Source organism: Chlorocebus sabaeus, chromosome 14 (genome assembly GCF_047675955.1).
Source record: "Chlorocebus sabaeus isolate Y175 chromosome 14, mChlSab1.0.hap1, whole genome shotgun sequence".
Lineage (NCBI taxonomy): Eukaryota > Metazoa > Chordata > Mammalia > Primates > Cercopithecidae > Chlorocebus > Chlorocebus sabaeus.
This window is the reverse complement of record NC_132917.1, coordinates 96,242,255-96,256,634: the sequence shown is the minus strand read 5'-3', so window position 1 is coordinate 96,256,634 and position 14,380 is coordinate 96,242,255. Positions and strand designations below refer to the sequence as shown.

The window sequence follows — 14,380 nt, the reverse complement described above, 5'->3', positions numbered from 1 at the left end:
CCAGTACTTGATCCTAATTGGCACACTATCGTCTAAAGTCCTGGCATACCTGCATTTCCAGGAAATCTAATGAGAAGTTTTGAAAGCCTGTAATTCCTAGAAACTTATGAAATGGCTAGAAAAAAGTAGACTATTTTGGAGGATTAAAGACAATGGAAACTTTTTACATTGCCTCACATAATGAATAAGTTTCCACTTTAAAAAATGATATTACTGTTTTTACTGCTTATTTTAATATCAAATTACCAATTTTGTGCTCCCAAATAATCTAGGGCTAAAATAAGCAAGTAATTTGAATTTTTTCCTTTTGAATTCGTATATAATCCATTTATTTTCTATTTTTAGAAAATCTGGAAAAAGAATGCAAAGAAAAGGAGGAGAAAATAAATAAGATAAAATTAGTTGCTGTGAAGGCAAAGAAAGAACTAGATTCCAGCAGAAAAGAGGTGAGCTTACTTTAAAAATGTAAGATTCAGGAATCTTACATTTTTAAAAATCAGGAGTTTTTCTATCCATTAAAAAAAAAAACAAAAACCTCTTTAATTTTACTTGTATTTAAAACAGACCCAGACTGTAAGGGAAGAACTTGAATCTCTTCGGTCAGAAAAGGACCAATTATCTGCTTCCATGAGAGATCTCATTCAAGGAGCAGAAAGCTATAAGGTAAAAATAGTCATTTTAATAACAAGTTATAAAAGTTATAATCATAACTTCTAAGAAATGTAGTAGAAATGTAAAACTATCATCCGTAAAACAATCACGTTGTATTTTTCAGTAAATCTTTATTCTGTTTTGGGGTGCAATGTAATAGAATCCTAACATCAAGATTTTAAAGTGGTTAAGCTTTAAATAGTGGCTTTTTTTTTTTTTTTTTTTTTAAATGAAGTCTCACTCTGTCGCCCAGCCTGGAGTGCAGTGGTGTAATCTTGGCTCACTGCAACCTCTGCCCCCAGGTTCCAGCAATTCTCCTGCCACAGCCTCCCCAGTAGCTGGGACTAGAGGCGCATGCCACCATGCCCGGCTAATTTTTATATTTTTAGTAGAGACAGAGTTTTACCATGCTGTCCAGGCTGGTCTTGAACTCCTGACCTCGTGATCCACCTGCCTTGGCCTCCCAAAGTGCTAGGATTACAGGCATGCACCACTGCACCTGGCCTAAATAGTGCCTTTAAACTGTTGTTTATAAAAGTAAAATTTTGTTTTGGGATTTCCTAATAAAATCAGTAACAAAAAGATAACCTATTACTACTGCTACTATTTGATATTATTCTGGCCAAGTGAATAAACCTGAAGCTTAAACAAGGTGAAGCATTGTTATTTGGAGGCAATATGCTTGTTTATCTTAGTAACACGAAAATGTATTATTAAAAATATAAGAATTAAAAATGAAAGTACAACAAAATCACTGAATGCAAGATAGACATCACTACATTTCTTCAGGTATTCATTCAGCAAATTTTATATGGCAGACTGAGGACTGAGTTCTGAGTTCTGGGGCAAGTTGGAGGTCAACCAAATAGACTAAGTTCCTGTCCTCTTAGGACTTAAAAGAAATCCCAATGGCAATAACAGGCAAACATACAAAAATAGAAGATACATACTATGTAGAAAAGTTAGTTGGGTAGGGAGAAGAGAGTGAGCGGTAATCAGGCAGGATTTGATGAAAAAAAGAAAATACCACAACAGCCATAAAATCCAATCTTAGGAAGCACTTAAATGAGAAGTTTTGGCACTCAGTGAAAAAAACTGCAAAACTTACGTACGACGACTGACTATATTTGAACTATCAGTTCTCAAATTGGCTTATAAATTCTAAAACAAATTCATTAAACATTTTAGATTTTTTTTTGGCTGGATCTTGACAGAAAATTCTAAGTTTTAAGTAAAAAACTAGCAAGAGCAGCTGAATTTTTTTTTTTTAATGAAAAGAATAAAGTGACATCCTACTCAAAGAGACACTAAAACTTGTGACAGAATTACAGTAATGTGGTAGAATTCTGATGCAGGAATGGTACAGATTAACGTAGCAGAAGAGATAGTTACTTTCACATAACAAACAGGTGCCAGGCTCTCTTCTAATCACTTTACATATCTCAGTACACTTAATTCTCAAAACAACCCCCAAGTATATTAGCATCAACACTTTACAAGTGAGGACTCTGAGGCATAAATCGATTAAAGAACTCAAAAGTTGCAGACTCAGATTTCTTAAGAGACCTCAGGGTCACAGAACAAGTGACAGAGCAGAGCTGGAATTTGAATTCAGGCAGTCTTGTTCCAGATCTGTTGTTTCATCCACTAAGCTATACCATCCCAGTAAAATTTGAAACAGAAACCATTGAAGAAAGAAATTCCTTCTAAGGAATTAGCTTTTTATTTCACTCCACATACCAAAATGTATTCTGGATGGATTAAAAAAGTTTGTGAAAAATATTTTTTAAAAACCTAGAATGAAATACTTGATCTTTTAACTGACTTCTGGATACAAAAGACTTTTTCAAACTTTAAATACTAAATTTAGGCCAGGTGCAGTTGCTCAGGCCTATAATTCCAGCACTTTGGGAGGCCGAGGTGGGTGAGTCACTTGAGGCCAGGAGTTTGAGATCAGCCTAGCCAACACAGTGAAACCCTGTTTCTACAAAATATACAAAATTTAACTGGGCCTGGTGGCACACGCCTGTAGTCCTAGCTACTCTGATGGCTGAGGCACGAGAATCACTTGAACATGGAAGGTGGCAGTTGCAGCGAGCGGGGAGATTGTACCACTGCACTCCTACCTAAAGTATTTTAGTGAATTACAAAGGAAAAGATTGAAAGATTTAACTCTTTGAAATTGATATGCCTGGTCTACCTCTGGAAGAAATTAATTGATTATAGGGTCTCTTAAAATGTAAAGAAGCGGCCGGGCGCGGTGGCTCACGCCTGTAATCCCAGCCCTTTGGGAGGCCGAGACGGGCGGATCACGAGGTCAGGAGATCGAGACCATCCTGGCGAACACGGTGAAACCCCGTCTCTACTAAAAAGTACAAAAAAACTAGCCGGGCGAGGTGGCGGTCACCTGTAGTCCCAGCTACTCGGGAGGCTGAGGCAGGAGAATGGCGTAAACCCGGGAGGCGGAGGTTGCAGTGAGCTGAGATCCGGCCACTGCACTCCAGCCTGGGCGACAGAGCGAGACTCCATCTCAAAAAAAAAAAAAAAAAAAAAAAGTAAAGAAGCAAGTTCCTCATGTAACTTGCTCTTATGAAGAAGCCCATATATAAATTTTAAATAGGTTTTTTAATGGATTTATAAGATCTTTATGAGCATACTAATTTTGTCACGTGTAGATTTAAATTTTCAAATTTCATTACCTTATTTTCATATGTAATATAAACTTATGTATAAAAATGTGACAGGCTTTAAGGTAGAACCAGAAGTGCTGAAATGTTTAAGAATGTTAATCACTTTTAAAAATATATATACCTAGGCTCTATTAAGTTCTTCAGGATGCATCATTATAAAGATACTGAATAATTTTGGAGTTTGTTCATTTGGCTATTTTTTTCAGTGTTCACATCACTTGTAATAACTTGTATCAGTTTATTAAAAGATCTGAACACACAGGAGTCCTAGAGGAACAATAATTTATAATTATTCGGATGTTTAGAAGTGTCTGCCCTACATACGGAAAGTAAAAGTAGAATCTTGTATGCCTGGCATTCGTTTTTGTTCCAAGACTCCCCTTAGGAATAAAACTTGATTAAAATCAGAATTTCCCATAGGGAGCCATTGTTTATTATGCCTTAGCATAGCCATTCAGTTTTTACAGCTATTGACAGCAGTGGAACCAGAATGAGTAAAAACGAAGAAGGCCAGTTAGAGACTAAGTGGATAAATATCTCTGATTTTTAGAGGAGCCTACCCAAATATAAAAGCAGCACAGAATCTTCTTTCTATGGAAAAGACAAGACCCTAGTGATACCTCAGCCCTGTGTGCATGTGTGCCAGGAAGTAGCAGACTCAGATAAATAAACATACAAAAACACACTTTGGGAGGCTGTGGAGTTCGAGACCAGTCTGGCCACATGGTGAAACCCCCTCTCTACTAAAAATACAAAAAAAATAGCCAGATGTGGTGGTGTGTGCCTGTAGTCCCAGCTACTCGGGAGGCTGAGGCAGGGGAATTGCTTGAAGCAGGGAGATGGAGGTTGCAGTGAGCTAAGATCACGCCACTGCACTCCAGCCTAGTGACAGAGCAAGACAACGTCTCAAAAAAAAATAAAAAGCCAGATTCTAGATTCCCAAGTGCTGTCTTCTACCACTTTTCGAAATCACTAAATGGACAGACTATAAAATCAAAATTCAGATTGTAACAGTCAGCCACCAGTTGAGTCAAATAATTCACCATGTGTAGATCAGAATTAGAAACAAAAGTGCATCAGTCAAGGATCTGATCTGGGAAGCAAGAGCCGGGCGTGGTGGCTCACACCTGTTACCCTAGCACTTTGGGAGACCTAGGCAGGCAGATTGCCTGAGCTCAGGAGTTTGAGACCAGCCTGGGCAACATGGCAAAACCCTGTCTCTACTAAAAATACAAATATTAGTTGGCCGTAGTGGCATACGCCTATAGTCCCAGATACTTGGGAGGCTGAGGGAGGAGAATCACTTGAACCCAGGAGACAGAGGTTACAGTGAGCTGAAGTTGCACCACTGCACTCCAGCCTGGGCGACAGAGCAAGACCCATCTCAAAAAAAAAAGATCTGGCAAGCACGATCCAAAAGAGTGTAAATGCCCCAGAAGACCCACCAGAGGCCAGGCTCAGTGGCTTATGCCTGTAATTCCAACACTTTGGGAGGCTGAGGCATGTGGATCACCTGAGGTCAGTTCAAGACCAGCCTGGCCAACATGGTGAAACCGTGTCTCTACTAAAAATATAAAAATTAGCCGGGTGTGGTAGCACATGCCTGTAATCCCAACTACCCGGGAGACTGAGGCAGGAGAATCACTGGAACCTGGGAGGCGGAGGGTGCAGTGAGCCAAGATCGTGCCACTGCACCCCAGCCTGGCAACAGAGACTCCATCTCAAAAAAACAAAAACCCACTAGAGAAGCCTGCAGAGGTAAGCCAAGGACGTAAGAGGTCCAGTTCCAGAGGAAGGCCACTGCCAGGCTCCACAGTCCTCTTGGTTAATGTCATTTCTCTTTTACGCATAGTATCTCAGTGGAACTTCCAAAAGTAAACTTTGCAAGAAAACATAAACACTGTGCTAGCAATAAAACCACATTTATATACCACCTCACTTAAGTCAGGATGGCTACTATTAAAAAGTCAAAAAAATAACAGGTGCTGGTGAGGTTGCAGAGAAAAAGGAACACTTACACTTTTGGTGGGAGTGTAAATTAGTTCAGCCATTGTGGAAAACATATTCCTCAAAGACCTAAAAACAGAAATACCATTTGACCCAGCAATCCCGTTATTGGGTATATACCCAAAGGAATATAAGTCATTGTGTAATAAAGACATATGTACGCGTATGTTCTCTGCAGCACTATTCATGATAGCAAAGACATGGAATCAACCTAAAGGCCTGTCAGTGGTAGACTGGATAAAGAAAATTGGTATATATACACCATGGAATACTACATAGCCATAAAAAAAATATGAGATTATGTCCTTTGCAGGGACATGGATGAAGCTGGAAGCCACTATCCTTAGCAAACTAATGCAGGAACGGAAAACCAAATACCACATGTTCTCTCTTACAAGTGGGAGCTAAATGATGAGAACACATGGACACATACAGAGGAACAACAGACACTGGGGCCTAACGGAGGGTGGAAGGAGGGAGAGGATCAGGAAAAATAACTAATGGGCACTAGGCTTAATACTTGGATGGTGAAATAATCTGTACAACAAACCCCTGTGACACAAGTTTGCCTACATAACAAACCTGCACATGTACCCCTGAAATGAAAAGTTAAAAATTTTTTTAAAAACACCATTTACTTCCTGCGGGTACGCAGGCTATGGCCATCTACCTCTCTGTTGCTCTTCCCATCAGAGAAGATGGCCCTGGAGACGGTGCCGAAGGACCTGCGGCATCTGCGGGCCTGTTTGCTGTGTTGACTGGTCAAGATTATAGACCAGTTTGAATGTGATGGTTTTGACAATTGTGATGCATATCTACAAATGAAAGGTAACTGAGAGATGGTGTATGACTCCACCAGCTCTTCCTTTGATGGAATCATTGTGATGATGAGTCCAGAGGACAGCTGGGTCTCCAAGTGGCAGCGAGTCAGTAACTTTAAGCCAGGTGTATATGCGATGTCGGTCACTGGTTGCCTGCCTCAAGGAATTGTGTGGGAGCTGAGAAGTCGAGAAGTGCCTACAAATCCAGAGACACAGCTATAAAGACCTAGCAAGCTACAGGGCTGCCAGCATCTTTGCTCTCCACCTCCTGCCTCTGCTTATTTCTTGTTCTGGAACTAAATGAGCAGAACTTCAAATACTTCCTTCCCTCCAATTCAGACTCAGCTGACTGTTGAGAGAGCAGCACATCATTTTATCATTTTATCTTCTTTGGACTACAAGTGGGGTGGGAGGGATTTGGGTTGGTGGATTTAACAGATGGAATTGAGGAGAGAGTAGGATGCTGATTTTCCTACCCATGGCCCAGGGCTGTGCCTTCCTTATGCTGAGGACTCTAGGTCAAATGTCAATAAATATGAACCTCTAGGAAAAAAAAAAACACCATTTTGCTAGTAATTTTGCATGCACATTTGTGGGAAGAATAGAAGTTTTCCAGAAACAAAGGCAAAAACAGGACTTATAAGGAAGGAGAGAGAGAAGAACATAAAGAACTACATGTAGTCTCAAAACAATCTCATTTACATATTTTGGTGGATAACCTAATTAGCTTGTGTGTGGCAAAAAAAAGTCTGATCATTCTGTCCTTCAGTAGGCCAACTGGGAATATCAAAGCAAATTCAGTTGGCTTTGGATTCTTCAGGAAATATTGAAAGTGTCACTGCAGAGTATGAGAGACTAAATCTATGAATGTCTTCCAGTGTTCTTTCATTAGCACCTTTACCTTATATTAGGCCAGGCCTGGAGTATTTCTCTCATCAGAATTCTTCAGGTGGAGTTAGGTATCCAGGTTAAACTTTTTATCCTCTATCCTTAAGTTGTGTTTACATTTTGGAAGTTCATTGTTGTTAATGAGTAGACTATTTAACCTTGGAGCTATTATATTGTTTATATTTAAAATTTTCTTCTCCTTTCATACATTTCCCCCACCCTCCAATACTAAAAGTTTTCCAAAATGTGCTATTTTTATTACCTAATGCCAGTTAGGTATTCTGTTCAACTTGGGTAAATATTTTAAGCATCCAGAATGGACTCATGAATCTTAAGGTGGCTTGATGATAAAGTCTGACCTGTTGAATGCATAATAATATACCAAAGTTAAATCCTTCTTTTATTGAAGAATCTTTTATTAGAATATGAAAAGCAGTCAGAGCAACTGGATGTGGAAAAAGAACGTGCTAACAATTTTGAGCATCATGTTGAAGACCTTACAAGACAACTAAGAAATTCGACTTTGCAGGTAATTTTTTAATAAATTCAAAAATGAAAACTATAACAGGTGTATTTTAATCTCAATACTTTGTGCATAAACATAAAAAAAAATAGTCGGAAACAGAATTTATTCCCCCCACCCCCCGCTTTACCCTCCTCCCCACTTGTGAGAGAAGAATAAGACGAAACAGCTAGCAACTATCTTGCTTATTATTCTAGTCTTAATTCTCCTAGAGGATTGGTTGGTTGGTTGGGGGTAGGTTTGTTTTTTCATTTCTGCTCTTTACTCTGCCAGTGCACCTGGTCTCTTGTAAGGTTTACCATATTAGTGTTTCAGTGACAGATTTTGAAACTTATTCTTAATTTAACATTATCGTTCTATAGCATGGATTTTGAAATCTTCATTTGTCACACTATGCCAGTATTCTCATTAGTGTACCTGTTCATTCTTCTCTGCTGTATATGTTTTCTGCATGTTTATAGTAATGAATCATTTGTCATTTCAGTGTGAAAAAATAAATTCTGATAATGAAGATCTGCTGGCTCGTATTGAGACACTACAGTCTAATGCCAAATTATTAGAAGTACAGATTTTAGAAGTCCAGAGAGCCAAAGCAATGGTAGACAAAGAATTAGAAGCTGAAAAACTTCAGAAAGAACAGAAAATAAAGGTAAAAACAATCCTGCGAGATTGATTCACATATATATGATGCATTTACCAAAATATTTAAATGAAGGGAAGACTTACTAAAGAGTAGCATTTATGAATACAGCACAGTTCATTAATTCCTTAATACCAACCATAAATTTGAGAATCCATGCTGTGATTTGGGGGTGTATATATTTTAAACATTGAAATATTACCAAACTTTTTGTATTTTAGTGTGTCAGATTTATTTTATTTATTTATTTATTTATTTTGAGACGGAGTCTTGCTCTGTTGCCCAGGCTGGAGTGCAGTGGCACAATCTCAGCTCACTGTAAGCTCCGCCTCCCGGATTCACGCCATTCTCCTGCCTGAGCCTCCCGAGTAGCTGGGATTACAGGCACTCACTACCAAGCCCAGCTAATTTTTTGTGTGTGTTTTTAGTAGACGGGGCTTCACCGTGTTAGTCAGGATGGTCTCAGTCTCCTGACCTTGTGATCTGCCCGCCTGGGCCTTTCAAAGTGCTGGGATTACAGGCGTGAACCACTGCGCCCGACCATCAGATTTATTTTAAAGCCCCTTAAAAATACCTTTTTAATGTTGGTTGGGTTGTGTGGGTTGTTTTTATTTTTAATTTCAGGAACATGCCACTACTGTAAATGAACTTGAAGAACTTCAGGTACAACTTCAAAAGGAAAAGAAACAGCTTCAGAAAACCATGCAAGAATTAGAGCTGGTTAAAAAGGTAAAATAAAACACTAGGGTCAAAATTGGTGTAATATTCACGTTGTTCTGTTTTGTTGTTCTGTTTGTTCTGTTCTTTCTGTGATCTTGCTCTGTGGTCCAGGCTGGAGTGCAGTGGCCTGATCTCGGCTCACTGCAACCTCTGCCTCCCAAGTTCAAAGCAATTATTGAGCCTCAGCCTCCCGAGTAGCCGAGATTCCATGCATGCACCACCACACCCGGCTAACTTTTTATATTTTTGGTAGTGAAGGAGTTTCACCATTTTGGTGAGGCTTGTCTTGAACTCCTGACCTCAAATGATCTGTCCATCTCAGCCTCCCAAAGTGCTGGGATTACAGGTGTGAGCCACTGCACCCAGCCTGCATTGTTAAACTATTCTATACATGTTGAAAAGAAATATTTTAGAATGTTACTTGTGGTACTAAAATAATGCTTTATAAATTACTTGCTCAAAAAATTGAAAATTTAACTTGTCTAAGTACCAGTCCTTTCAGAAGAATCTAAGCTCATGAGTTATAAGATTTTGGTTTGACATTTCATTTTGTGTACATAATTGTTGTATGACACATTAAGATTTAATGAATGTCAAAGCTTGAAATTTGTATTATACTTAAAACTTTGGCTGACTTTACTCCTTCAAAAATTAGGCTAAAAAGAAATGTACTATTATATAAGAGCCACTTGAAGTATTAGTATTTCATAAATACGAGCTCCACAGGCTACAACTGCCCATTGTAGTTCGTTATAATGAAATAAAATGAAACTAAGAAAGTTGGGTTAAACTGTTAGAAAATATTTTGTGAAATTAAAAACTAGAAAATATCCAACTCCTCATTTCTTCATTACAGTGTAAACGATTTGAGTATTACAGAAAAGCATCAATTTATTGCTGTGGCATCATTTTAGCAATTTTACAAATGAACTGATCTACTATTGTCTAAATCTTTTATTTATAAAATGTGCAGGATGCCCAACAAACCACATTGATGAATATGGAAATAGCTGATTATGAACGTTTGATGAAAGAACTAAATCAAAAGTTAAGTAATAAAAACAACAAGATAGAAGATTTGGAGCAAGAAATAAAAATTCAAAAACAGAAACAAGAAACCCTACAAGAAGAAATAAGTGAGTTAAATAAAGTTCACTTTACCTTTTAATTATTTCATCATAACAACTTGATTTAGTGGGGGGCATTTCTTGTTTATTTCACCAGTCTTTCACTGTCAAGTGTTTAACAGGATAAATGTTACTGGGGCCCAGAATGGGTATAAAACTGTTTGCCATTAAGATGTTTATAGTCCACATTTATTCACTTTAACATTTCTTAAGTACCTTGCTGTTGTCTGGGTTAACTGAGATTGTCATGGGTTGTAATTGTAAAAGCTGGGAGATGGGTACAGTAGAGTTTATGGCACTGTTGTTACTACTGTCACATATGTTTGAAGTATTCCATAATAAAAAGCTAAAACAGGCTTCTTTTAACGATGAGCCAATATAAAGAAGACATTATTTGTGTATTCAAATTCACTCATAAAAAATGTTTCATCTTTTTCTGCTGAAATTATTTCTTGTGCTAGCTTCATTACAGTCTTCAGTACAACAATATGAAGAAAAAAATACCAAAATCAAGCAATTGCTTGTGAAAACCAAAAAGGAACTGGCAGATTCAAAGCAAGCAGTATGTTAATTTTTCAGTTTCATATTTTAGTACTTATTCATAATTTATTTATGAGTAACATTTTTAAAAATTTAACCAAGATTCTCATTCTTTAGGAAACTGATCACTTAATACTTCAAGCATCTTTAAAAGGTGAGCTGGAGGCAAGCCAGCAGCAAGTAGAAGTCTATAAAGTAAGGTTTTTACTTTTTAAGATTAAAAAAATGTTTTTTCATGTAGAAGTGAGGTACCATTCAGAGATTTTACTAATTATCCTATAAGGATATCTAGAAAGATTCCTCAACATTTTGAGGAATTTGCAACAATAAATCAAGTCTGGTATATAACTGGAATATATTGTTTAGCTCAAGCTAGATTATTTTCATATATTTGGAAATTTGTAATACACGGTAGAATAGTGCAAAATAAGCATGCATCTGAACTTTCTAAATGATATTACAGTCACAAGAAACAGTTTATAAAATGATTTTATATGTTTGCTACATTTGTATATATTTTTATATATATAATGTCTTGAAGTATTTAGACATTGTATGTTAAATATGTAGTCTGGGATTTTCATTTTTTTTAATTGATGTTGGTTTAAGAAAAGATAAATTAGTGAGAAAATGTTCTACTTGTCTCTACTTTTTCAGTAATAATACATAAAAATATTTCGCTACTTAATTATGCCTTATATGTACTTATGTCTCAAACCTAAAGTTTGTGTTTTAAGGAAAACCTCTTTAACTAGTGAAGGTAGGATTTGCTAAAGCTAAATTTAAAGATTTACCCCCAGATACAGCTGGCTGAAATAACATCAGAGAAACACAAAATCCACGAGCACCTGAAAACCTCTGCAGAACAGCACCAGCGTACGCTAAGTGCGTACCAGCAGAGAGTGACAGCGCTACAGGAGGAGAGCCGTGCTGCCAAGGTGCGTTCTTCAGGGCAGCCACAGCGAGCCACTGGGATTTTATTGTCAGCTAGTCATTGGTGTTTACTCCAGGGCTGTGCTCTCCCTTTTTAGTATTTTGCTATTAAGAGCACTTATTAGATTAAGACCTGTTCAGTTAATCTGCCTCTAACCCCAATCCCGTGCCAACCCCAGTCGTAATTTGGATCACTTTTTCTGCCAAAAGGAAAAACATGATGTTTTTTCCATTTCAACCTTGTTTTGCAATTTATGTGTCACTTCTTTATAAAACTTTTTTTTATTAGGAAGGTGTTACAGTTCTTTCTGAGGGCTAAATGATGATAAAATAACATTTTAGTAGCATGGCTGTGGGTGCCTACTTTCTTGTCATCATCCAGAACAGGCAAAGTGCAGTGGTTGTGTTAGATGCAGGTCTGATTTAAGCAATCATGGCAACGCTGTTGTGGGAGTTCACAGATCACTTCAGGAAAGTGGAAGACCTAGAACCTAACACTTACCACTCTGTTTTGAAAACTGAAGTTCAAATAATTTATTTGAGTTAATTTGTCTCAAATTTATAAAAGGGATGTCGTAAGAGAAAATGTTTATAAAGTTCCAACAGCACATAGTGCCACTATAAAATGTATGGTTAGTAAATTAATCTACCAGGGTAGAAGACGTGGTAGAAACGGATCTCTTATCAGGAAAAAAAATATATTATTGAGAGGCCTTTAAAAAGTGTAAGGCCTCCCAACACGAAGACCTGATAAATATTTGAGGCAATGGATATCCTAATTACCCTGATTTGCTTATTACACATTGTGTGTATCCATCAAAATATCACATGCACCCCATAAATATGTACAATTATGTATCAATTGAAAAGAAAATTAAGTGTAAAGCCAACAGAAGTATACTTTTTAGCAGGGTTAATCAAGGAACCAAAAAGTATGTCAGCCATTTTTCTTACTTTAAAAAACAGGTTTTTATCTCAATTTGTTAATCTCTGAAAGAAAATAGAAGGACCCTGTTACGATACAAAACGTTTCTCTCTTTTAAATGTTATAGGCAGAACAAGCTGCTGTAACCTCTGAATTCGAGAGCTACAAAGTCCGAGTTCATAACGTTCTAAAACAACAGAAAAATAAATCTATGTCTCAGGCTGAAACTGAGGGCGCTAAACAAGAAAGGTAAAGTCTAAATTAAATATGCAGAGTTTTCCTCCCACAGTGCAGGTTCTTCACCAAGTAGATTGAAAATCCTATTATGTTTTGTGTGTGGTTTTTTGTGGTTTTTTTGTGTGGTTTTTTTTTTTTGAGACAGAGTTTCGCTCTTGTTGCCCAGGCTGGAGTGCAGTGATGCAATCTCAGCTTGCTGTCACCTCCGCTTCCCGGGTTCAAGTGATTCTCCTGCCTCAGCCTCCTGAGTAGCTGGGATTACAGGCATGCACCATCACGCCCAGCTAATTTTTGTATTTTTAGTAGAGACAGGGTTTCACCATGTTGGCCAGGCTGGTCTCAAACTCCTGACCTCAGATGATCCACCCACCTCAGCCTCTCAGAGTGCTAGGATTACAGGCGTGAGCCACAGCACCTAGCCTAAAATCCTATTATGATTTTTAACTGTGAAATTATGTATATTGTTACCAAAGAAAACAGGATTTCTTGGCTTCACTGTGTCTGCAGACAGTAACAGGGAAACTTCATTACAAAGGACACTGTTACAAACTCTAAAATTAGATGTTAAAGTGCACAGTGAGGCCAGGATATGAGATAATAGGCTAACAGTTCAGTCTGGTCTTAATAAGATCTTGTCATGGTAGAAATACCGGCATTAAAATTACATTATGATTTGTTTTTCCAATTTTGAAAATTCAGAAGTGAAAATTAAAATGCGAAGTATACTTATTTGCCATTAATTTAGGTTAAACAGAAGTTGCTTTAAAATATTTTACTTATTTCAAAAAATTTTAAATTTCATACTGAATTTTGGTCTAGAATTAAACTTTTCTTGTTTATGACCATTTCAGTTCTATTTGAATGGTATATTGTTTATGCTGCTTTAAAAGTAGCATACAAATCCTGTTTGCACTGGGAGTAAGAGATAGGGCATTCCATGGCATCTGTGTTCTGTCTTTGAGTAGCGGTTCAGTATTCAAAGCAGTTTTACATCTGACTCTTACTGTTCTAAACAAGACTAATTATTATGGATTTTGCATGTTTATGTTTCTGTTACTTTCATTTAGGAATCTATTAAATATAGAGACTGTAGATTGAAACATGGTATTTTCTCTCCAGTAGCTCATTATATAAAGGGGAAATTAGATACTGATACATTTCATAAATAAAAAAAGGTCACCATTTTCAAGAGCCATTTTTGACCATGCCTAAATTTTGAGTTCAGATTATATGAATGTAAATGTTTTGTGTTGCTTCTACTTTCTTATAATATAAATACATTTTTTAAAAAAGAAACTAATAGTGTATTGTACTTATTGTGGCAGAATTAGGATTTTAACTATTTCCACCTAGTTTTTTTTCCAAGTCTGAAAAGACCTGCTTTTCTTCAGGGATTATCTTTCACTGTAACTTGGTCTGACATACCATTTTTAAAACTACAATTTAAGAACTGTGAGTGTGCCCCGGTATGGTGGTTCACACCTGTAATCCCAGCACTTTGGGAGTCCAAGGCTGGCGGATCACCTGAGGTCAGGAGTTCAAGACCAACCTGACCAACATGGTGAAACCCCGCCTCTACTAAAAATAAAAAATTAACTGAGTGTGGTGGTGTGTGCCTGTAGTCCCAGCTACTCGGGAGGCTGAGTCAGGAGAATCACTTGAACCTGGGAGGCAGAGG

General features: G+C 37.4%; 1 protein-coding gene and 1 pseudogene across 2 annotated transcripts in view; both read left to right on the top strand.

Moving 5' to 3' along the window:
* Positions 1–14,380, top strand: part of GCC2 (GRIP and coiled-coil domain containing 2) — a 63,869-nt gene that overhangs the window by 29,414 nt on the left and 20,075 nt on the right. For both annotated transcript variants that reach the window (XM_008008316.3, XM_008008315.3), the window contains exons 8-17: positions 346–446; positions 565–663; positions 7,467–7,586; positions 8,065–8,229; positions 8,845–8,949; positions 9,914–10,076; positions 10,529–10,629; positions 10,725–10,802; positions 11,408–11,545; positions 12,593–12,714. In XM_008008316.3, the coding sequence (XP_008006507.3) occupies positions 346–446; positions 565–663; positions 7,467–7,586; positions 8,065–8,229; positions 8,845–8,949; positions 9,914–10,076; positions 10,529–10,629; positions 10,725–10,802; positions 11,408–11,545; positions 12,593–12,714 (1,192 nt within the window). The remainder of the gene's footprint in view (positions 1–345; positions 447–564; positions 664–7,466; positions 7,587–8,064; positions 8,230–8,844; positions 8,950–9,913; positions 10,077–10,528; positions 10,630–10,724; positions 10,803–11,407; positions 11,546–12,592; positions 12,715–14,380) is intronic.
* LOC140713367 (transcription elongation factor SPT4-A-like) lies at positions 670–6,776 on the top strand (annotated as a pseudogene).